Below are 21692 nucleotides of genomic sequence, written 5' to 3' on the forward strand. Positions count from 1 at the left end.
AAAAATAAGTTATCCTTCCTAAGGTTTGGATAAGTATAACTTTAGAGCATAACTTCCCCCTTTGCGGATAAACTATTTAAGGTTCTCCTTTTCTAAATTGTTAACTAATTCCCTGACGACTATTTTAATTGGAAGGAAGTGACTACGTCGGGATATAGTTTTGACATTCAACCCTTTTGTTCTTTTGATTTGGAGTGGTATTTATTGCACTCTGCTGGCATGAGAAGCAATTAATGGGATTTGATGACATGAACTAAGAAAAAGAGGATTCATATATATGGGAAATGGTAAAAAAAATCAGTGATTATACTTGTAAAACAGTAATCTTCATCAAATGAAGTACATTTAAACTCTTCCTAAATTTTGATACTCGTGTACGTATCCATTCAAAAGTACAAATTTTTTTGACATCTACACATTAAGAAACTCCAATTGCTAATAATTTCCAAGTATCTTACAGTAGAGTTAGAACAAATGGATCAGTTTGCATATGGGAATGGCTAGTAAGAGTAGACCACGAAATGTTCATGTTTGTTGTAGGAGACATGACATGTTTGGGTGGATATATCCTTTCGTGTCTCCATGAGCATTAATGCAGAAGGCTTCTGAGTCTGTCTCTGGAAATGAGGTTGTAATGTTGATACTCTCAAAGTGAAGCCCTGTGCAAGCAACATTTTGGCTGCAGTTGAGGCTCACGGCGACGCGAGTCTTTGAGCTTCCTGAGAGATACGAGTATGTTACGTCGCTAATTTGGACTGCTTTTTCCTTCACGACAAGAAGCAAAGTGAGCAACGTTAGATATAAATCATTTCCTCTAAACAAAGAGAATTTTGTAACTATTAAGTAGCTTGAGACATTTGTATGACAATCTGAACAAGTCCAGTATTTTCTTTCAGTTTTCTTACTTCGCATAATGTTGTTTTTTTTCCTAAAATTCAATTTAAATTATGACAAATAGAGTATAACAGAGGCAACATATATACCTGACTAGGACATTTGCCACGAACATCACAATAGTATTGATCAATCATGACAGGGTTTGCAACATTGTTGAAGCTAATGTGATCAAATGATATGGACTTTGCATATCCAGTGGCTCCCTGCAACAGTTTTTAATTTTTATCAACGTAAACAAACCAAGGAATTTTCATAAGCTCTGCTTGAGCTTGAGTTGGTTGTAAACAAAGTCTCAGGCCACAACTTCATTCTCCATCCATGAATAAGGTTGAATGGAAAAATGATAAATACTGGATTACGGGCTCAATTTATTGATGAATACCTGCCATGTCTTGATCCTTACACCATTTGTTGTGTTGAAAAATTTCACAGATGAGACACTGATCTCTTCCACCGAAGCATTAGACCCTCCCTTTCCTAAGCTTCCAACACTAATTAAAGATATACAAAAAGAATCAGTAAGTACTCGTGCAAAAATAAGGAAAGTCCAGATATAAGAAGCGAAGTACTGCTCTAGGTCCATAAGATTTAATTTTCCTAGTTCATGTACCAGCTGCCGAAATTTTCCCATGTTCATCCCCAATAGTAGACAGTAATGCCAACATGACTTTTAATGTATCAACCTTATTAGGCCATAGTATGTACACTTGCTACCAATATTTGTTAGAACTCCATCGGCAGGGCACATAGTCTTTTAAATCTAGTAATGAACTTGGATTAGTCTGCATGTAGTACATAATTTGCTTACTGATCTTTTTTTTTTTCCCTTTTTGTTAGAAGATTGAAGAAAAGAAATGAAACAACTAATTACATTAGCAATTAGAACTCCATTGACAGGGCACATAGTCATAAATCTAGTAATGAACTTGGATTAGTCTGCATGTAGTACATAATTTGCTTACTGATCTTTTCTTTTTTTTCTTTAGAAGATTGAAGAAAAGAAATGAAACAACTAGTTACTTTAGCAAACCTTATACCATGTCCTGGTCCACAAATGATGCGTTGGATCGTGACATGATAGATATCATCTCCAATTGATATGCAGTCATCGCCTGTTGCAGAAAGTGCACAGTAAGCTTGATATAGATTTGCTACATGTTACTCGCAAGCACACATGCACACATGCACACAGCCACACAGCCACACACACACAGGGTCTGTAACTGTGTGAGCCTATTACCTGTCCCTATAACTGTGTTCTCTATCAGAACATCGTGAGAAGCATGAATGTGGATACCATCTGTGTTGGGACTTGCCGCAGGGGCTGTGATCTTGAGATTGGTCACGCTAACTCTCTGGCTGCCTTGTATCAAGACATGGGTCTGTGGACTATCTACCAGCTTTAGATTGCTAAGTACCAGGTCTTTACATCTCATCAACTTTACAGCCTGAGATAACAGAACTAAGTTAGGGTCTACTACACCAAAATTTGGTTAACATATTTAGTATCACAATTTCTATTCTGTTTAAAGAAAATTTTGAATCATATGGACAAATCTACATATCAAATGTATAATTCTGCATCTTTTCAAAAGCAATACTAACCGTTGGGGCTAGCTTGGTGCAGCCCTGCATCAGAGGGAGAGAATAAAGAGAGTTAAATATATAACTTTAGATGCATATAAACAAGCGCCACAATTGCAAATACTCCTACGTTATTTACCAAAGTAAAAAAAATTGAACTGAGAAAGTAAATCAGGGAAGTGTTATTAGAAAGAACATTGTGAAGATGTCATCCATCACAACTGTTGCTTCTACACTAACCTCGCCATGTCTAATTTTGCAAGATTGCTGCCACCAATTGGCTCCTCTGCCATTTATCAGACCTGAACCTTTCAGGATGAGTCCATCCACGGAATCAAATTGAAGCCACAGGGATGCATCAATATCCTTCCACATGCTTGGCGCCTCCGGTGCCACCAGAGTTCCATCAATCTTTCAAAATTTTAGAACATACCAGCATTGGAATAGATTATGGAAAGGAAATTAAAGATAGTTTCAACCTTCCTCTTACTAAATTCGAGTTATGCAGGTCATGCCTTAACAAAGTGTCACAGTTATAGGAGTTAGATAAGATCAATGGAGGGGCATGAAACCTGGACATTGACATTGCTAGAATTGCATGGACCCTTGAAAATTACGGGCTTTACTAGGAATATCTTATCCTTGGGAATGATCATTGTTGGAACTCCCAATGTTGTCCCACAAGTTGCAAGCCATGCATCTAAAAATGCCTGGAAAAGAAAAGAATAAGAAATCAAACAAAACCACATAGAGAATATTGATTATACTCTTTGTTATCCATCGGGTTCATCCAATAGTGAATCACAAAACGAGATATAACATTACGAAAATGAAAAGAATGCAATATTCCAAATAATGAACTACTAAAAGTAAGCAAGAATACTACTTTAACCTACTTGGGTATCATCCGCTACACCATCACCCGTAGCTTGGAAGTCAAGAACATCAAATTGTATTTGGGTACTTCCGTTGTCACCATCACCAGCAGCTACGTACAAGATTAGCACCATGTAAAATATCTGCTGCAATATGCAAGCAAATCTAGAGATGCCCATGAATCTTAAAATCATCCAAGAACCTAAACGGGCTCCAAAATGATAAAATGACCCACTTTTACAAGTTACCAACCGTCTCATACTGCAACCTAAAACATATAAATGGATGGTTTGACCAATCCAAGCGTTTGGCTCGAGGCCTATTTGACGAAATGTCTACATCACGAAAAGGAAAATGGACAAAACGCAGTGACCAAAGCTGAGGGAATGTGATTTACCACATGGCGAGAATAGAGTCAACCCATCTTGGAGCCAATCCAGTCTTACATGCATTAAGTCGAGGCAGCAGTCTGCATAAAGCCAAGCTACAACGATCAGGACTATGAGAGATGAGAGAAAGCTTTGCATGGTGAGATTTGATGGAAAGCAAAGAGACAGAGCTCTCCATGGGAAAGGAAAGTGAGCTCATATATTTAAGGCGTCTGGAAGAAGAGAAAGAAACAGAAAAAGAAAAAAAAAAAGAGTTGAGGAGGGGGCTCGAAAATACAAACGCACGTGAATAATCCACCATGCGTTGGAACTGGAGATTTGGTGGACCAAAACGGTCACGGACACGACACGAAGTGGCGTAGGTGAGTGGATTTTATTCATCACTTGTTTCAGGAATTTCCTCCATTTGGGTTCTTGGCAAACCTCCGCTGGATGACAACAAACATATGTAGTTAAACAGTACACTTGTGGTTATGAGATCTATTCTACTTTCTCTCTAAATAATTATATGAGCAAACTTGGAGCATAAAATGTCTCTGCATTTAAAGGAGGTTGGATAAAGTAGACCTTTATTAATGCTTTTTCAAGTATGCTAAGAGAAATATCAAGTAGACCGTAAATTTTAGGACAATATGCAGTAAAGAGAAAGATATAAACTAGAAAGTCATATGGATATATATTCAATAACAAACCTCAGATCGAGGAAAATGTTTCGGGTTACATTATTATGTACATTGTAGCTTTTATCATAAACAAATCATTCTCCTACTTTGTTGCTTCACTTGCACGATCAGGTTGCTGAAGAAATTCTGTACAATACGACTATGCCGCCTACTCTTTATATTTACAATAGTCTTTGGTGCTGCTTTCCACAAAAGCAAGACATAAGCAACGACATCTTGGCAAAGATTTGACATCATATCATTGTTGGTGTTGACAAGGAACGATTCTTGCATTTTATGTTTTCCTATCGCACAGTCTCGCTTTTGTTTGGCTCCTGAACAGTGCAAAATTTGCCTGGAGCAGTGCTCTGTGGTATCAAAATATGAATGTGAAAAAAAAAATTAAATAGAAAAGAATGAACCAGATCTCTCTTTGAGCTTCTGACTAATCTGAGACTAATTCTTCCAATTCCTGAGCTTTAATGAAGAGATTATACTCCAATTCTGTTGTGTTAGACAAGACACTTCCTGAGAGTGCATTTTCTCCATAATCCAATTCTGCAAAGTCTAAGCCTTCATCATCAGAAGGATATTCTGTTGGATTGACAGCATTCTTTCTTGGATAGTCCTCTTCATTTTTAGTATCAAAATTCTTCTGAACATGACTAGATGACTCTGATATCACCTCAGAAGTCTCGCAGATGCATGTCGAAGGGTTTTCATGAAACTCGCCTCTACCCGGTTTAACCTCATTGGGTTCCCCCATAAATCCTTTTTGAAAGGTGCTAACTTTGGACGCAAACATGTCCCAAGACATGCTGGCTCTGTTCAGAAATAACGAAGAGAGTTTTCTAGCATTAGGTCTTATGGTCCTCTTGTGCCCGTAATATCTCCTGCATTGAGAAGGAGATCAATAAGCATGTTCAGATCATTTTCGTGCACAGAATAATTCTATTCCTGAGAAGAATTAAAACGTACCTCCGACCGGCTAATATTCTAGCCATGTTTCCATTGTTGTTAGTCACAAATACATCACTGCTATCACACACAATGAAATCAAGAGCCGCCATGCGAGATGAAAATGATGAGAAGAGTGCTAGCTCCTCCTTGCTTGCTAATGTTTCTTTTGAGTGGAAGTTAGGGAAAAGCGCTTTCAGAGGTGCCAATGTCTCCTCTCCTCCATACACATCTCCAGATGCCACATAGAGATGAACATCATTGCCAAAGCCCAAGGCTCTTAGCATTAGGCCTACTTCTTCAGGTGTTAGAGGGCATTTACCACGCCTGCGCTCCTTCTCGGGGTCACTCGTCTAAAACAATAAAAGAAACTATCTCAAGCATGCTGCATAAAAGTTTACAATGATGCCTTTATTGAACAGACAAACCAAAGAAAAATGAAGTACTGCTTCTTACATGTAAGGTTTTCCACCTCTTGCGTATTGCACCCAACTCTTTCCTCTCCTTCTCTCCGCCTCCATAATAGCAACCAGAGAAGGCAAGCATGTCAGGTTCAAATCTGCCAAAGTAAGCAGTTCACAGGTAAAGGAACTTTCAGATTGACAAGGTAGTCATAACTCATAAAAGAAATTAAAGAATTCTAACATTTTCCTAACGAGAATCATTTACTATAAGCATTCTTATGGAGAATCTATCTGCAAGCCAATGTAAATAGTGATCGTATGTTGCATTATTCAGGTTTAAAAGGTTTGGTGAACATTCAAATCAATTTGGCCAGAGAACTCAAATGTTGAAAAGAACTCAAATGACCTACACCTGATATTTCATTTCTTAGAGCCTCATATTGAACTACTAAACAAGGCCAAAAAATAAGATAGTCAAAATTTACCTGAGGTGAATGGCAATGAAATGCCTGCTTTTTGCTTTCATTCTCTGGATAAGCGTTTCACCCATTTCTATAATGGAATCTGTAAATTTTAAAGCATGGTAGTTAACTCGACATCTCAGCTTTTGAAGATCTGGCTCCAACTTATTTGAAAGCCTGTAGTCATATTTCTTCAGCTGAACGACCTGCATTATCATGGAAAATGCATGTTAGCTTTGCCTATGTTCATATTTCCTAGCTCCAAATAACAAGCCTGGTTGGGGTAGGGATACACTCATAAGTACATAACACATAAGGGACAAGCAAATTGAGTTCATGGTTTCAAAAGATATTTATGTTAATCCTCCTAAGTAAGTTGATAACTGGAGAGTGTCATTCAACGTATCAGATATTCAGGAGCTTTTCAGGAGTTTCTTTTTTTTTCATACAATTCTTGAGAAGCTGTAGCAAAGTATTTTGGTTGCATCAACAGAAGGTAAATCTTATCTCTAGATGCGTAAATAGATTTAGGAATTCTAGGTAGAATTTTGACAAAACAATTGATTCACAACATTTTAGACAGCTCTGAATCAACATCACTCACATTTTTCATTAACAAGGAGATTCTTTAACAACCCTAGTTTCCTAAAGCTTATATATTCTGAACTGGCTCAAAATTTAGCAGAATGATTTCACACCTAACTATAAAGAGAAATCATGATCAATGTATACAAACTGATACTTACATGCTTTTTTAACAGAACTGGTAGGACTCGGCTCTCGTAACAATTTGGGGTACACTTCCTAGGGACACGCATTGCATAAGGATTCCCGACAACTTTCCCACCCTTCTTTGGTAGTTGTTTTATGATCTTAACATCATTCGAGAGTGACGATATGAACCACTCAACATCAAAGATATCTGCAAAATCACTGCAATATAATATAATCCATTTGGTGAAAACTGGTTCCATGATTCATTAAGATTTCATTGTGCACAAGTTTCAAAGTAGAGTATATTTGAAACCTTGCATCCTTCCAGAAAGATTTCTGGTCCAGCGTAGGAACAACAAGAGTTGCATTGAGAATACGAGCTGCAACAACAGCATCTATTATCTGAAATTACAACAGTTATACATAAAGTTAACTGCAGAGATGGAAAAGAAATTACCTAGAAAGTAAACTGATTAAGCACAATTGTACATCATGAGCACTTCCAAATCCTAGAAGCAAAATTACCTAAAATAAGACAATTCCCCCATATAAAGATGGTGATTTCTAGACAATGACTTGCTAATTAGTCTCTACATTAAGAATTGATGTAATATCTACATAATCCAACCTGAGAGCCACAAGCAAAAATGAAACTAAAGATCGTCCAAGATGAGGAAATGCATGATGTTTCTGAATCTGTCAGTATTAGACCACATGATATTCAAAGGTACCTAACATCCTCAAAATGTATGTCAGATCATTTTAGTTGGCATAATTCAGCAAACTTAGCCTTTCCACAATCCAAAAATTTCAGGAGAATAGGAAACTGAAACCAATATATTGGTTTAGTGAAACACAGTCCAAGTTCTGATCACAAGGATTGCCCCAAACAAAAGCCAATTCTAATTGAATGTAACATGTCAAGGCACAGAGAATAAAGGAGAATTCTTAATGAAAGAGCATAACAGAATGGCACTAGGAATAGTTCGCACCCCTGTTCGCTGTTGATTTAATCCTCCGCTCGTTGCAATCATAAGGTATCTGTTTGTATGAGTTATGGCTTCAGCTGCTGTAGGTAAAAACATAAGTACAATCATTATCAGATAACAGAAAATATTTCAAGAAAGAGCTGGGTAGCAGAAAATGACACAAGATATTATATGGAAATTTAATTAGGAAATCTATATTGTTCCTCAGTATCATCCACCATATGATAGGAAAGAAAGGTCACGAAAATAGTAAGATGATTTATGAGCTAATATTGATTGTAATTGATAAGAAGAATCATAAAGCTCTGGATAACTAATACCAAAATAAAAGAGAGAACCTAAAGAACGACATACTTGCAAATCCAATACTAGCGTTGCTGCAGCCATAGAAATATTTAGATCGATTTGAACTCCAAAGGTCATGTCTTGGTCTCCCCCCTCCACTCTGCGAACTCCAAGCAGAAGTTGAAACAATAGCGCATAGCAAATAAAAATTCAATGTAAAGGAACCCAACACTCAATATTATTATTCGTAATTAAATCTACCAAAAGTTAGAATTAAAAGACGTAAGCCAACAATTTAACTAACCGGAACACGAAAAGTTTCACCACCCACCACATTCCTCTGCAGCTCCACCTTCTTCACCTACCCGCAAGGAACAAACATAAGCAATCCATGTAGAAGAAAAAGAAGGAATGCCCAATACCCAAAATGGCGGATTGAGATAGATACCAAGAAAGACGGTGTCTCTGGCGGCCGGCGGCTATGGTAGGGCGGATTGGGGAGCAAAGGGTGGTCGAGAGGAGGCGGCGCGAGGAAAGAGTAGACCGCAATAACGACGACCAGCAGAATCGCGGCGACGCACACGGCCGCGGTCACGGGCACCGCCGGGATAACCAACCGGCCGTGGTGTCGCCGTCGCCGGTATCCCATCTCTCTCTCTCTCTCTCTCTCTCTCTCTCTCTCTCTCTCTCTCTCTCTCTCTCTATATATATATATATATATATATATGTTCCTCTGTTTAGCTCCCGAAGCTTATGGCTCTATCAATTGTTTTTATATGTTTTCTTCGTCGTCGAGAAGAGGGGGAACACGACTCATCTGGAATTAACTTGGAAGACGACGATACGAAAGGAAAAGAAAACGAAAAGCAGAGTAAAAATAGCTTGACAAAGGATGAATACAGCGATTCTGTATCGGTTTTGAGTTGGTCGTAAGGAGTGGGGGTGGAAGGCAAAAAAGAAAAGTATTATACTAAATAAGCGAGTCGAACAGCCTCTCACCTATTCCGAAGAGGACTAGTTCAATTCCCTTAGCTGGGATGTGCAGTAGATAATTAATTAGCAACATAACCGTTTCAGCTTTTTCGAACAAACTCCTTCAAAACCTACGTTTTGTCTTTATTATTATCCACACCTTACGGCATAGATATTTACTCTCAATGTCTCATAAATACTTTTGCCAATAGTTTTCTTAGCAGACATACCTCTATCAGCTAAATTGGTTAAATTAGCTATTGATCTTAATGTAGGATAATTTTTACCTGTTAGGTTTTATTCGTACTTATATAATTAATAAATTATATTTTAAAATATAATTTATATTTATTGAATGTGTCTAGATTTTATGTACGAGCATATGTACAAATTATAAAATATTTGATAAAGAATATTAAAATAGAAGATTGATTTTGAAGTCAAAGTATCATTTAAGTTCTCAAACAATATCATGAAATAGTTTAAAAGAATACCAAATGTACAAATAGAACTTATAAATTTTATATTTTGTGAGAATTGATTTGACTTAGTTTGATATTATCTCTAAGAAATGTTTATCTAAAATTCATGGAGAATATTTAAAGAGATATTTATTTTATCTCTGAAAGGGAGCAAGGTTGCTACAGATTGAATCGTGAAAATTGACGAGTGATCGGTAAGTTTTTAGTAATTAGTTTCGATTTAAATTTGGATCCGTATGTTTTTTTACCCAATTTAGAATTTGGTAAATTTTTCTATGTAAAATTTTTTATGTTTGCAATCATCTTTTTCACATTTTATTTTTCTCATATTATTATCGACAGCGTATGATAGATTTTATCTTCTGTAGGGTTTCTTACATTTTTCAATTAGTATTATAGCAAGAATTCACGTGAGTTATTTTTTTCATCTCCCTTTTGATTTATTTTATACTTGGCTATGAGCAGTGACTCGTGTCGTTTTATTCATGCTATCTTCTAATGGAAGCAAGATTCTATTCGTAGTGGTGGTCATGAATGTATATCTGGATGGATGCAGATCACTGAAAGAAGCAGTCACAGCCTCAAGGAGTCAAAGGAGTTAAAAAGTAGTAGAAATTATTGGTGTCCATTGTTAAAGCTTAGCTTGGGCACATGAATTAATTGATTTTAGGAGAAGGTAGTAGTGTTGTGTGTTGATGCTCTTTGGGTTGTTATTTGAATGCCAAATTGTTTGGTAGATCGGTTGCAATCAGCACAGCTCAAGGTTTGAGAAATCAAAGAGTGTGACAGGTGCATTTATGCTACTATCTATTATTTTCATTTGGTAGGAAAGAGAAAGGGTAACTACTACTACGACGTGAGACAGCTACTTTTATATATAGTTAATTAATTGTCTTCTCTTGTGTGATACATAGCACATCATAACATGCAATTAGCGTTTGGAACTAATCTTGATTTAGCTCAACAACTCTTATGATTAAATCTCACCAAACTATATGTTTACATCTCTAACGTTGTCATTTTATCAAAATTCTGTGTCCCATTAAATTCGAATTTAGTCCTCATTTTTTCACCTCTTTGTAATTTTAATTTACATGCAATCGTTATTTTCTCATGGTTTGGATGCAGAAAAGGACCTGATTAGGTGACACGAAGCCGGGGATATTTAGGGAACAAAATTAAAAGTATGTGTGCATCCTGCTTTTGAGCATTAAAAGTGCACCAGTACAAACCGTGGAAGTATTGAGTTACTTCTTTCTTTCTCTTTTTTAATTATATACATTTGACTAACTAACAGAGCGGTTTGTCGTTTACGTAGTTTCAATAGTTCCAATTCCCAGTAATAATCACATAATATTATATTCTGATAGCCATTCCAGCCTTCCCTGAATACCCCTGGCCGTGGGTTCTGGACGTTGCAGACTCTGACCAAAATACCCCCTAAAAGTTAGTGGCAGGGGTGTTATGCGAATTAAATAAACCCTTTTGTACTTAGGGTTCGTTTTGGGACTTTGTGGGAGGGACTCTCTCATGGTGTTGGGTTAACAACTCCATTGACCTTCTTCCTCCACTCACAACTAACAGCGTGGAATTAAAAAGGAAAAGTTTACGATGGGGCCCATCGGGCCAGTTGTTCCTGGCCAATTCTTTTAGGAAGGAAGCTCCCATTAAATGTTATTCCCGAATTAATTAACGATCCATAAAGAAGCTGGGAATTCTCTCGAACATCAGTTAGTGGACATATTTCAAGCGAGATCCGACGGATAATGGAGCATTTTAGACTGCATGCCCATGCATGCAATGCATGCATGAATGCCTCGAGTAGCTCGCTTGTCGGCATCCACGGAAAGTGATATAGATGTTTACTCTGAAGATCGGAAGCTATCGTTTTCGTTTTCCGTGAGAGGTTAGAGACCCCAGCAAAAAGCCATTTGTAGTGGCTGTCAGTTTAAGGTAAGAGATGATCAATTAGATTGTGGAACAGAGGAGTTAATTAGAGTGAGTGGTATAAGAGGAGGAGAGCAATGGAATTGATTCAATTGGGGGTGGAGAGAGAGCTGGAGGGGTAGGTGTTCATGACCTGCAGCAGCTGCAGGGAGGAGGTTGGTGGTTGGTTGGGCCCATGGGCACTATGGGAGTATACAGATGATGGAGTAGAGAGAGAGAGAAGAAGAAGAAGAAGAAGAAGAAGAAGAAGATGGGCAAAGCTTTATGGACTGCTGTCAGAAATGGAAGCTTTGCAGGTGCTTTTATTCGAGATGGAGGTTGGTTTTATCTGCTTGGATTATTCTCTAGTCTCCCGTATGGCCATGATGCATGTTGGAACTTGGATCAGTACGAGATCAATGGATTAGGGTATGCTGGTGATCTAAATGTGCCCAATGTGGACCATCAAGGTGAGTTTAATTTTAAATGGGCTTAATACTTGTTGGGTTGGGTTGGGCTGAGCCCAATTCAAAATATTAAAAGGAAGCCTTTAATTATTCTGAGATAATTATATTTTGCACCCACACTTTTGCGTTTATTATCTTTGACGGATTGCATTTTTCTATTGCTCCCAGAATGCCCTCTGTGATAAATGATATAAAAGACAAGACTTTTTCGTTTTCTCTTCCTTTTTTTTTAAAGGTATATTATGAGTTCCGTTTTTATTTTATACTCTACTGCAGGTATTAGTTTCCATTTGTAATAGAACTTAAAAGAGCCAAGGACAGAGAAAGAGATGTGGAGGGGCTTATGAGATAGATGTATGTGCATGCATGAATATCAGAGCATTAAAGGCAAATATATAGTTGTGACAAGTTGATCCATCTATTTCTTAAAAGAACAAAAAAGAAAGAGAGATCTAGATTTCATATGTATACCATATTGTTGGTGGATAGATTGCAAGGAAAATGACATCCAAATTATGCTGTCATGCTTTACCTGGGAGACAAGCACTACATTGGAAGAAAAATGCTCCAAAAGGTCAGAATACGAGAATGATAAATGTTCTTCGGTTTGCATCGTCGAACAATTGAACAATGGAATATACAAGTTTGATTGAAGCAAAATATTTTCACAGACACCAGTTTTCAATGTTCCAATGAATATCCTTAACTGTTTGACTCATCAATCATTCAACACCAGTATTTCAAGAGCGCAAGGTTTGAATCCTATATATATAAACTTCCATAAAGAAATTCTAATGATTTTGAAACGTATGGCATACTGAAAACTTGCAGTGGGAAAAGGACCAAAAGTCACGCCAGTTTTCAACTAGTAGTTCTTCTGTGCTACAACCAAAACCATTTCTATTTTAAAATTTGACTTTCACCTACTATGCACAAAGAAATTACTACTCTTTCATAATCCATCTGCGTCCATGGATCTGATAACCACCATGAACCTGATCAGTATTCTCTCCCCAACTTTCATCACCAGTAGAACTCACTATTCTGCGGTGTCTTCTTCCCCTAGAAACCCCGCTGTCACTGGCACTCCCACTTAGAAGTGGGTCATCAATTCCACGAATTGATTTTGGTGTTGACATAGTGATGCAACTGTCATCCTTGCTTCTCTTATCTTTGTCATTGTTTTTAATGTTCCGGGAGATCTTCTGGAGCTTCTCATTGAATTTAGTAAAACCCTTCTCCATGGGCTCTACTGCTTGGTTGACGGTGAACTTCAAGTCATTTATCACCTGTTAAAAAGGAGATCACAAACAAACAGCACATTTGTTCACCAATTTATGGAACAATTAGGTAATTTTTATAAACTGTAAAGAAACTAATAATCAGGTTACCAAGCAAAAGCAAATTGTCTTGTGGATAGTCAGAGCTATTAAAAAACTCAATGGCTGTATGACTGTTCAAGGCCATGATTACCAAAGGATATGCTGCCTCTCAAATAAGGCATCTCAGAAACTAGCACGAAATGTCGTCCAACTTTATTTTGTAAGGTATGACAAAAAAATTATATCTCTTCTACACCTTAATCATTAGATCATGTTATAATGCAGCAGCCAGAAGTGCAGAAGATAAAATTTGATGAACAAGAAAAAGCCTAAAGGTAACTTAAGTTGAGAGAGAGAGAGAGAGAGAGAGAGAGAGAGAGAGAGAGAGAGAGAGAGAGAGAGAGAGAGAGAGAGAGGAGAGAATCTAGTAAGAGAGCTTTCCATAATACTGCAAAAAAATAAGAAAATAGGAAGAACTGACATATTCTCCACCACCAAGGACGAAGTCTCGGACACTCTCTTTTATGTTTGTTCCAGTTCTCACATCATTATCAGGCTGAGGAAGTCTCAGCTTTGTCGGGCGTGTGCTCTCCTTCACCTCATCAGGGTCCACAGGGCAGTCAAAGGATGCGTAGTCTCCTAGTACTGAAATGTTTGCATTAAAGTGATTACCCATCAGCTCATATGGTTTGGCAGGGAACACATAGAGGTGAACAATTGAAGCGACACCCATCTGTGCTGGAGAAAGCATGACGCTGTTAGTAACTTCAAAATTCATTGTACTCCTAATGTAATACATGCTCAAAACATAAAAAGTTTCTAACTTCCAAATGGTAAAGAAAAATCACAGAGATTTGGTAATTCAAGCATGCATGCATAGTATAATAACATTATAGTCTTCTTGAAATTCAGAAAAAAAAAAGAAGCTCATGGAGATTTCAAGTTAAAATTCTCATTCAGAATTCCATGCTTAGCCAACTTCTTTGATAGGTTTACAAATATGAACTGACAAAATCTAGTTATCAGTATTCAGTAGTGCAACCGGAGACCAGGAAATCTTGCAGCAAGAATCAGATTCTGTATATCATGCAACTTAATGTATATGTCATTGCTTACAGAGCCAGGAGTACCTCTATACAAATGATGAAATTCTGAATACTTGATTTTAGTTGTAAGTCTTGTGCAATAGGACTTCTTAAAAGACCCAATGTAGACAGCAGTGCAATTGCCACACCCTGCCACCAAGTCAAAAAGACAATTGACTTGAACATCAAGAACTTTGCCAATGGTTTTATATGTGCCAATTCATCCTTGATGGCAGTATAGAATTGAACTAAACAGTATAAGGCCCAATATTGGCTGAAACTGAGGACTACTGCCATATAAGGATATCTGCAACATAAAAGAGAAATATTTAGTCACTGAAGAATAAACATTACCTTCAGGAAGCACTTGATGAACTGACATATTTTGGATGGAATACGCTGAATAATGTAGTCAATTTTTTTTTGTCAATAGTGGCGCAAGTTTTTTATGCAAGAAAGTTACATCAGAAATTGGATCTATCACCCATTAGCTTGCATATGAGGGAGATTAGATTCCCAAATTTCAAGCTAATTTTCTATGGGTAAATCAGAAAAAGGAGGCCAACATATTTCCACTCATCCATTGTTCATTTTTTATATGTCCGACAAAGATTTGATCTGCCATTCCAGCCCTATTGCTAAAGTTTCAAGCATTAAATTACAAGATATATATGTGTACCGTACAGAATGAAAAATCAAGGAAATTGTTAAATTGTATGGTAAGTGGATGTTTCTCTTCTCTTTTTTTTTTTGCATAGTGATAACCAGATCATGTATTAAATCTCTGAAAAAAGTTCTGATTTGGACCGATATCTAATTCTTAAGGCTTTTTAAGTTATAGAAACAAGGTCACTGATAAGTGATGATCTTACCATATGAATGACAATAAAAGAATACTAAGTACCACATAGTGTCATTGGCCAATATGAGCCACAAGCTCACAATGCAGAATCTGTATGACATTCTAAGGAGATGAAAGCACAAACTGTTTAAATTAAATCGTGTATCTTCGAGACCCATTAGAAACTACATGATAGCTATACGATTAATGTAGCATAACCAGAAGCAAGAAGTAGCTAATTCTAGCATAATTCTAGCTTGCATCCTATCTGATAGTACAAATGTGATTACACTGGCAGCAAGTTGGCCTGGAATTAAATGATAAAATAGAGGCTAACTAAGCCTTAAAAAGGACCCTGCATGTTTCTAAGGTTCACCTGATACTTTAATGTCCTACTTCATTCAAAGGCAGAGAATGAAAAATGAACAGAATTTACTGCTTAACATTCTTGAATAAAAGAAAAAAAAAAAACTTTGGAATCATCTTACCCACATCCCCATTTGAACTCTCCATCACAATATACCCCGAAAGCTTCAAGGAAAACAGATGAAGTAGCTGTGAGTGTCTTTATAATCATCTGGAAAAACAAAAAAAATGAATGTTTGAAATGTTCTACATAGAAATAAAGAACACATTGAACAATTTTCAGATATGAAAGTTTGACATACATATTGAAAAATGCCAAACTTAATAATTTGGTAAAATGATTTGCCCATTCTCCATGGTTTTGAAATATAATTTATTGGAAAATGATGATGTATGAGTCCCTTCCCAGAATGCTGCAGAAGAGGTGCCTTAGAATCAGAACCACCCTCCCTTTCCAAAAATTCAATTGTTCTGTCTTCCCCGCCTAAAAATTAAGTAACAAAAATAAAAAAATCAGCCACAAAGTGAAGTTGGCATAAAGAAACTAAACATAACGTAGTTATATTTAGTTACACATATACTAGAAAAATCAGAATTTGAGTGAAAATGAAGTAATAAATTGTAGCATAACACATGAATTTTGCCAAGGAGTATGAAGAGAACCTAAAGAGAGCTAAAATCAGCTTGGATTAAATGGGTTTTTGTTCAAGAGTGAAATCTTATTGAAACTATTCATATCTAATGTTTCAAGTAGTCCATTCATAGGTATGCACTTGTGTAGGTAATCAATCTACAGATCAGAAGGAAGTCAGAATATGATTTACCATTTCCTGGAAAAAAATCACAATCAATCATAAGTACATCTCCAAGGAGATATTTTTGAAAGGCATACCTAAGCAAGCGGTAAGGTATCTTCCGAAGCAATACATCGCAAAGGCTTCATAGCAGTCACGCAAGATTCCACAATCAACACTAACCGCCGGATTCACCAAAGAAACATACTAAGAAGAAAAAGAAATGCATTAATTATGTCACCAAAACAAAGGACAACATATAAAATTGAAATCTACCAAGACATTTATCAATGAGAAAGTTCAAATTTTTCTTGAGCATCATTTCAGATTACTTCAAACGGCAGGAAAGAAACAGCTGATACATGGTTTATTTGGTCACGGTACATATTAGCAATGCAAACAAGTATGCTTTAAGTGTCATTAGGCCAAGAATATGGCTATCAAAATGACAACAATGGTACAGTTTATAGTAAGCTATTTTAATTAAAGCATCAACCTTGAATAGAAGGTTGCAATGCTTTGGAATCGGGAGATTGGTTGAGAACATTAGTCCTGCAGTCGTAAGCAAAAAGGTTTTTCTACTGATAAAGCACAGCTTAGATGTGATGTTACCAAAAAAGTATTGAAACCATTGATCATTAAACTACAGGAGGGTCATCAACATATAAGACACTCAACACTACACCATAGGAGTTATTGCTAGCTCAATGCAAGCTACTAAGGCATTAGATACATAGATATTTCATCTGGCAGACAATATAAAATGACTAAACTCACAACATAAGCCTGTCCATAATGCTCTATTTAGTATTTCCAAACTCTATGATCCCAACAGTCAAATCTTCTGTTGAGGGAAAACAACTTACCGACTCAATTGCATAACAAGGGACCATCAAGATAACACCAAGAAGAAATTTCTGCTCCTGCAAAATGATAGCCAAAACAAAATACCATCATCAGGGAAAAAAAAAGCAAAAGGATGCAGGCAGAAGTCATGTTGCAATGTTGAAGAAGAAAAACCTCGGGATTCTTGTATGCAGAAAGATGCTCAAGTATGAGATACATGGAAAACGCAAGAGCGACGAGCACAAAGAAGCCGGCAACGACTGTTGCCCATATAGGCGCCGAGTACGACGACAGCACACGAGACAGGAAGCCAAATTCTATCTCCATAGGAGCTGATAACAGCAGCAAAAGACCTCCCTAAACCCTCATGGCTTCTCAACCTCATTCAATTACCTTTCCCTTGGCCTTCTTCCAATCCATTGCCAGTGCATCCCTCACCGGAAGGCCATTCCAACTGGAGACAAAGATCAATAAGGTAAAGCAACGAGATTGAAAGGATAATAGGTCAGAATCAAAAGTTGGAGAAGAAATAGAAACCCGATTAAGGCATGGATCGGAGACCCTAAGAAAATCAATCCAGGAAGAACGAATCCGATTTTAACATATCGATCACTGCCGATTCAAGAAAAACAAAAGAAAAGGAAGACAAAGGGAGAAAGGAACCTTGTGACTTGTAGGCGATCTCGGAACAAACTAATCTGCTCGAGCTTTGCAAAACTCGAACGAGGGAAGACGGAGAGCGCCTTTTTCCTATTTTACCTGTGAATTTTTTGTCAGAGGAGAAACGCGAGGAGGAGGAGGAGGAGGAGGGCATGGAATGGGAGTACTGGTTGCGTCTTCCCCACCATTAAAAGCTTACGTGTGAGGGAAATGAAAACATGAGGCGCATCCAATTGGAGGAATTTGGAAGCGGTCGGTAAGAGGACGAGGAGGACTGCGACTCCGCGAGGAGGGACGCACCCAATGCTTCGTGGCTTTCCGCTATATAAATATTTATTGGATGCTTAGTTTTCAAATTTTTCCCCAAACCTACACGCTTTACTTCTTAATTTGTTTTATTTATATATTTACGTCTAGACTCTTCTCCATTAGTTATATTTTAGATAATACCTTAATATTAACTTGATAAAAAGTATAGAAGAAGCATTACACTAAGATCCCCAGACATATTGCCTATTTGTATGCACCATAGTGGGTTTGATAAATTAGTTACCAGTTTGACCCAAAAGACTAGAAGATAAGATTTCTCCACCTCCAGGTGTTACTAAGATTAACTTCGACTACTCGTGGGATGCGCTGGCACCTTGCAATGGAAGCACCATAGTGTCACAATGTTCTGGTCTAACCATCTGACCACGGTAAGCATTGTCTTTGAGAAGTTGAGGCCTAAGCTCTCCTTTCGGCTGCGACTATCGTAACTAGTGCTGTTCAACTTGAGATTAATCGGCATTTTTTGAAGGGGATTCCGTTGTACTCATCAAAACAATCAACAACCTGGATGAAGTCCCACGGTGCATTTGAGATATTATTTACTATTATAGAATCATTTGTAACTTTTTTTGTTACTTTTATCTATTATGCATGCTTTTAGAGGTTGTAATTGGGTTGTCCGTTTTGAAAGGTGGCATTCTTTTGTCGCCTCTCTCCCTCCTAGCGCTCTTATTATCTATTTTGATGCCTGAACATTTCTATCTTTGGGATGACTTTTGGTATTATAAACTGGTTAATTGTGATAAAAATGAATTATTAGGTCATAATTGTGAGTCGGATCATAAATAAATTAAATGAGTTAAAATAATAAATACAAATCCGAAAAGATTAAACCTAAATTCATTTAAAAGTTAGGTTATTGGGCTGGATCAATGTTTACCTCCCTGCTGAAGTCTGATTCGAGCCGGGCTTAGTCCTGTTAAATTCGAACGGGTAAGGACCGAGCTTGGGTAGCGGTTGAGATCATTTGATCACCTTAGCCTCGTGCCATGAACTGACTAACACTCGGTGCTTACACGCCCCCACCTCCTATGTCACCACCAAAGCCCTTTTCATTTCCAAATAATACCAAGAAAATTATCCCATTTCTCTCTCTCTGTCCATTCTAAAATATCTCTCTCGAGATCTCCAAAGCTTTCTCCGGCGAACCGATGGCGACAGGGAAGTCCACCGATGAGAGCCAAGTCGGGAACAGGTACGGCGGGAGGATTACGCCATTCGTAATCCTCTCGTGCGTAGTAGCTGCCAGCGGAGGCATCCTCTTCGGCTACGACCTCGGCATCTCAGGTACCCACGGGAAACGATTATTCCTCTACGCCACCCTCTTACGGGAAGCGCTTTCCGTTCTCAATAAAAGATCTAATCATCTTCTTGGCCTAAAATTTTAGGCGGGGTGACAGCAATGGAGGTATTCCTTAAGAAATTCTTTCCGGACGTGTACTCGAAGATGGAACAAGGCACCAACTACTGCAAGTTCGACAACCAGCTCCTGACTATGTTCACCTCCTCGCTCTACATCGCCGGACTTATCGCGACGTTATTCGCATCGTTCGTCACGAGGACGTTCGGCCGCCGCGCGTCTATGATCGTCGGCGGCGCCGTCTTCTTGGCCGGCTCGGTCTTCGGAGGGGCGGCGGTTAATGTCTACATGCTGATACTAGGCCGGGTTCTGTTAGGTATCGGCCTTGGATTCACAAATCAGGTAACGATATTATTGATGATGAGAAATTTTTCCATATTTGAAAAAGTTATTTTGATAGATTTAGACGAACAAAACTGGGACACCAAAGTAACGCATCTTTGTCAGTATAAATGGAAGTGAAGAGAGCCAGACAATTAAAGATGCTTTGTCCGAACGTTATCCTTGATTTGAGGATGGCAGCATTATAACTTTAATGACATAGATTTATGACTATAGATGAAGTTCCCTGCACCTTCTACTACCATCTTCATTTATTATACCCTGAAAAAAATGTTGTCCTTAGTGGAAATCATATCTGCAATTGGGGCCCACTATGACTCCAATATTCAATGAGCTTGTAAATTTGCAAGAATTTGATGGGAGGAATAATTTTCTAGCTCTTGTTTGAAGAGTCTTCCAGTTTAGTTTATGCTCGTGACTTCTTCATGCAGTCAATTCCACTCTACCTCTCAGAGATGGCTCCTCCAAATTATCGCGGCGCAATCAACAATGTGTTTGAACTCTGTATCAGCCTTGGAATCCTCCTCGCAAACCTTATCAATTATGAAGTTAGGAAAATTGCAGCTGGATGGGGTTGGAGAATCTCTCTTTCTTTGGCTGCTGTTCCTGCTTCTTTTCTAACAATTGGTGCTATCTTCCTCCCGGAGACACCTAGTAGTATAATTCAGCGTAAAGGCGATCTCAATGAGGCTAAAGAGCTACTCCAAAGACTTCGAGGTACAACCAATGTCGAAAATGAGCTTAATGATCTGATTTCTGCCAGTAATACTTCGAAAACCATCACCAATCCATTCCAAACAATTGTTCAGAAGAAGTACAGGCCTCAGCTTGTGATGGTAATTCTGATCCCTTTCTTTCAGCAGGTCACCGGCATCAATGTCATAAACTTTTATGCACCAGTAATGTTTCGAACTATCGGCCTAAAAGAGAGTGCTTCTCTGATGTCTGCGGTCGTGACCAGAATTTTCGCCACGATAAGCAATATCGTAGCAATTGTGGTGGTAGATAGACTGGGGAGACGGAATTTATTCATTGCTGGAGGAATTCAAATGATGGTCTCTCAGATGATAATCGGCGGGATATTGGCTGCTAAACTCAAAGATCATGGAGGGATGGAGAGAGATTTTGCGTATTTGGTGCTGTTTTTCATGTGTGTCTTTGTCACTGGCTTTGCTTGGTCATGGGGGCCTCTCACATATTTAGTCCCATCCGAAACTCTGCCACTAGAGGTAAGATCAACAGGGCAAGGCATTGTGATTGCAGTAATCTTCTTAATATCTTTTGTCATTGGTCAGACCTTCCTAGCTATGCTCTGCCATCTTAAGTATGGGACCTTCTTCCTCTTTGGTGGATGGGTCTTTGTGATGACATTGTTTGTGTATATGTTCCTACCTGAGACAAAGAAGCTACCTATGGAGAAGATGGATCAAGTCTGGAGGAATCATTGGTTTTGGAAAAGGATTATTGAGGAGAAAAAGACGGAGGTTGCAACTTTGACACACTAAAACTCGCGAGGAAATCTTTTCTGTTCGTACTGCAGAATATATGCAGTTCTGCTGCATAGGTTGTAATTGGACTAAGAATGGATCAGAATAATCAAATATGATTGTATCTTATACTATTTAGCATATGAACTTATTAGACGAAATTAGTTTCCTCCTCCTGAAAGAAGGTGAACATT

At 37.9% G+C, this 21692-nt stretch overlaps 4 protein-coding genes across 8 annotated transcripts; 1 reads left to right on the forward strand and 3 right to left on the reverse strand.

Annotated features, from left to right (window-relative positions):
- Nucleotides 1-318: 318 nt before the first annotated feature.
- Nucleotides 319-4162, reverse strand: LOC140763527 (probable polygalacturonase At1g80170). Of its 2 annotated transcripts, XM_073101749.1 has the most exons (11): nucleotides 4032-4162; nucleotides 3755-3826; nucleotides 3378-3469; nucleotides 3054-3191; nucleotides 2722-2892; nucleotides 2503-2526; nucleotides 2138-2345; nucleotides 1928-2009; nucleotides 1280-1388; nucleotides 984-1100; nucleotides 319-765 (listed from the first exon to the last, which is right to left on the reverse strand). In XM_073101749.1, the coding sequence occupies exons 1-11, from the start codon at nucleotides 4045-4047 to the stop codon at nucleotides 526-528; spliced, it is 1269 nt and encodes a 422-aa protein (XP_072957850.1). In that variant the 5' UTR covers nucleotides 4048-4162; the 3' UTR covers nucleotides 319-525. The 2 variants fall into 2 exon arrangements, with proteins under 2 accessions (XP_072957850.1, XP_072957849.1); XM_073101748.1 differs by lacking the exon at nucleotides 4032-4162 and having other exon boundaries at nucleotides 3755-3891.
- A 236-nt stretch (nucleotides 4163-4398) lies between these two features.
- LOC140763693 (O-fucosyltransferase 6-like) lies at nucleotides 4399-9402 on the reverse strand. Of its 2 annotated transcripts, none has more exons than XM_073101994.1 (10): nucleotides 8667-9402; nucleotides 8523-8579; nucleotides 8288-8378; nucleotides 7937-8010; nucleotides 7258-7346; nucleotides 6977-7163; nucleotides 6255-6436; nucleotides 5822-5924; nucleotides 5387-5718; nucleotides 4399-5301 (listed from the first exon to the last, which is right to left on the reverse strand). In XM_073101994.1, the coding sequence occupies exons 1-10, from the start codon at nucleotides 8865-8867 to the stop codon at nucleotides 4854-4856; spliced, it is 1764 nt and encodes a 587-aa protein (XP_072958095.1). In that variant the 5' UTR covers nucleotides 8868-9402; the 3' UTR covers nucleotides 4399-4853. The 2 variants fall into 2 exon arrangements, with proteins under 2 accessions (XP_072958095.1, XP_072958094.1); XM_073101993.1 differs by having other exon boundaries at nucleotides 7937-8013; nucleotides 8667-9391.
- Nucleotides 9403-12688: 3286 nt separating this feature from the next.
- Nucleotides 12689-18287, reverse strand: LOC140762517 (protein LAZ1-like). Of its 2 annotated transcripts, XM_073100380.1 has the most exons (9): nucleotides 17983-18283; nucleotides 17494-17773; nucleotides 17340-17396; nucleotides 16572-16680; nucleotides 15982-16163; nucleotides 15802-15890; nucleotides 14518-14779; nucleotides 13869-14120; nucleotides 12689-13354 (listed from the first exon to the last, which is right to left on the reverse strand). In XM_073100380.1, the coding sequence occupies exons 2-9, from the start codon at nucleotides 17644-17646 to the stop codon at nucleotides 13010-13012; spliced, it is 1449 nt and encodes a 482-aa protein (XP_072956481.1). In that variant the 5' UTR covers nucleotides 17647-17773; nucleotides 17983-18283; the 3' UTR covers nucleotides 12689-13009. The 2 variants fall into 2 exon arrangements, with proteins under 2 accessions (XP_072956481.1, XP_072956484.1); XM_073100383.1 differs by lacking the exon at nucleotides 12689-13354 and having other exon boundaries at nucleotides 13918-14125; nucleotides 17983-18287.
- Nucleotides 18288-19308: 1021 nt separating this feature from the next.
- LOC140762516 (hexose carrier protein HEX6-like) lies at nucleotides 19309-21681 on the forward strand. Of its 2 annotated transcripts, XM_073100379.1 has the most exons (4): nucleotides 19309-19596; nucleotides 19698-20011; nucleotides 20443-20728; nucleotides 20875-21158. In XM_073100379.1, exons 1-4 carry the CDS (start codon nucleotides 19461-19463, stop codon nucleotides 21018-21020), a joined length of 882 nt encoding a protein of 293 aa, XP_072956480.1. In that variant the 5' UTR covers nucleotides 19309-19460; the 3' UTR covers nucleotides 21021-21158. The 2 variants fall into 2 exon arrangements, with proteins under 2 accessions (XP_072956480.1, XP_072956479.1); XM_073100378.1 differs by having other exon boundaries at nucleotides 19323-19596; nucleotides 20443-21681.
- The last annotated feature ends 11 nt before the right edge of the window (nucleotides 21682-21692 follow it).

Source organism: Typha angustifolia, chromosome 7 (genome assembly GCF_048772165.1).
Source record: "Typha angustifolia cultivar Huaian chromosome 7, ASM4877216v1, whole genome shotgun sequence".
NCBI classification, from domain to species: Eukaryota; Viridiplantae; Streptophyta; class Magnoliopsida; order Poales; family Typhaceae; genus Typha; species Typha angustifolia.

Bases quoted from the DNA above. Each gene is read 5' to 3' on its own strand.
- LOC140763527 (XM_073101748.1), bottom strand. From the start codon at position 3,884: ATGCAAAGCTTTCTCTCATCTCTCATAGTCCTGATCGTTGTAGCTTGG. The intron at 2,010-2,137 runs GTAATAGGCTCA...TTTCTGCAACAG, and splicing joins GAACACAGTTATAGGGACAG to GCGATGACTGCATATCAATT. The intron at 1,389-1,927 runs GTTTGCTAAAGT...ATCTTTAATTAG, and splicing joins GGACCAGGACATGGTATAAG to TGTTGGAAGCTTAGGAAAGG.
- LOC140763693 (XM_073101993.1), bottom strand. From the start codon at position 8,867: ATGGGATACCGGCGACGGCGACACCACGGCCGGTTGGTTATCCCGGCG. The intron at 8,379-8,522 runs GTTAGTTAAATT...TGGAGTTCGCAG, and splicing joins GTGAAACTTTTCGTGTTCCG to AGTGGAGGGGGGAGACCAAG. The intron at 5,302-5,386 runs GTACGTTTTAAT...TTCTCAATGCAG, and splicing joins AGAATATTAGCCGGTCGGAG to GAGATATTACGGGCACAAGA.
- LOC140762517 (XM_073100380.1), bottom strand. From the start codon at position 17,646: ATGGAGATAGAATTTGGCTTCCTGTCTCGTGTGCTGTCGTCGTACTCG. The intron at 17,397-17,493 runs GTTTTTCTTCTT...ATCATTTTGCAG, and splicing joins CTGCATACAAGAATCCCGAG to GAGCAGAAATTTCTTCTTGG. The intron at 14,121-14,517 runs GTACTCCTGGCT...TCTCCAGCACAG, and splicing joins ATTTCATCATTTGTATAGAG to ATGGGTGTCGCTTCAATTGT.
- LOC140762516 (XM_073100378.1), top strand. From the start codon at position 19,461: ATGGCGACAGGGAAGTCCACCGATGAGAGCCAAGTCGGGAACAGGTAC. The intron at 19,597-19,697 runs GTACCCACGGGA...CTAAAATTTTAG, and splicing joins CTACGACCTCGGCATCTCAG to GCGGGGTGACAGCAATGGAG. The intron at 20,012-20,442 runs GTAACGATATTA...TTCTTCATGCAG, and splicing joins GCCTTGGATTCACAAATCAG to TCAATTCCACTCTACCTCTC.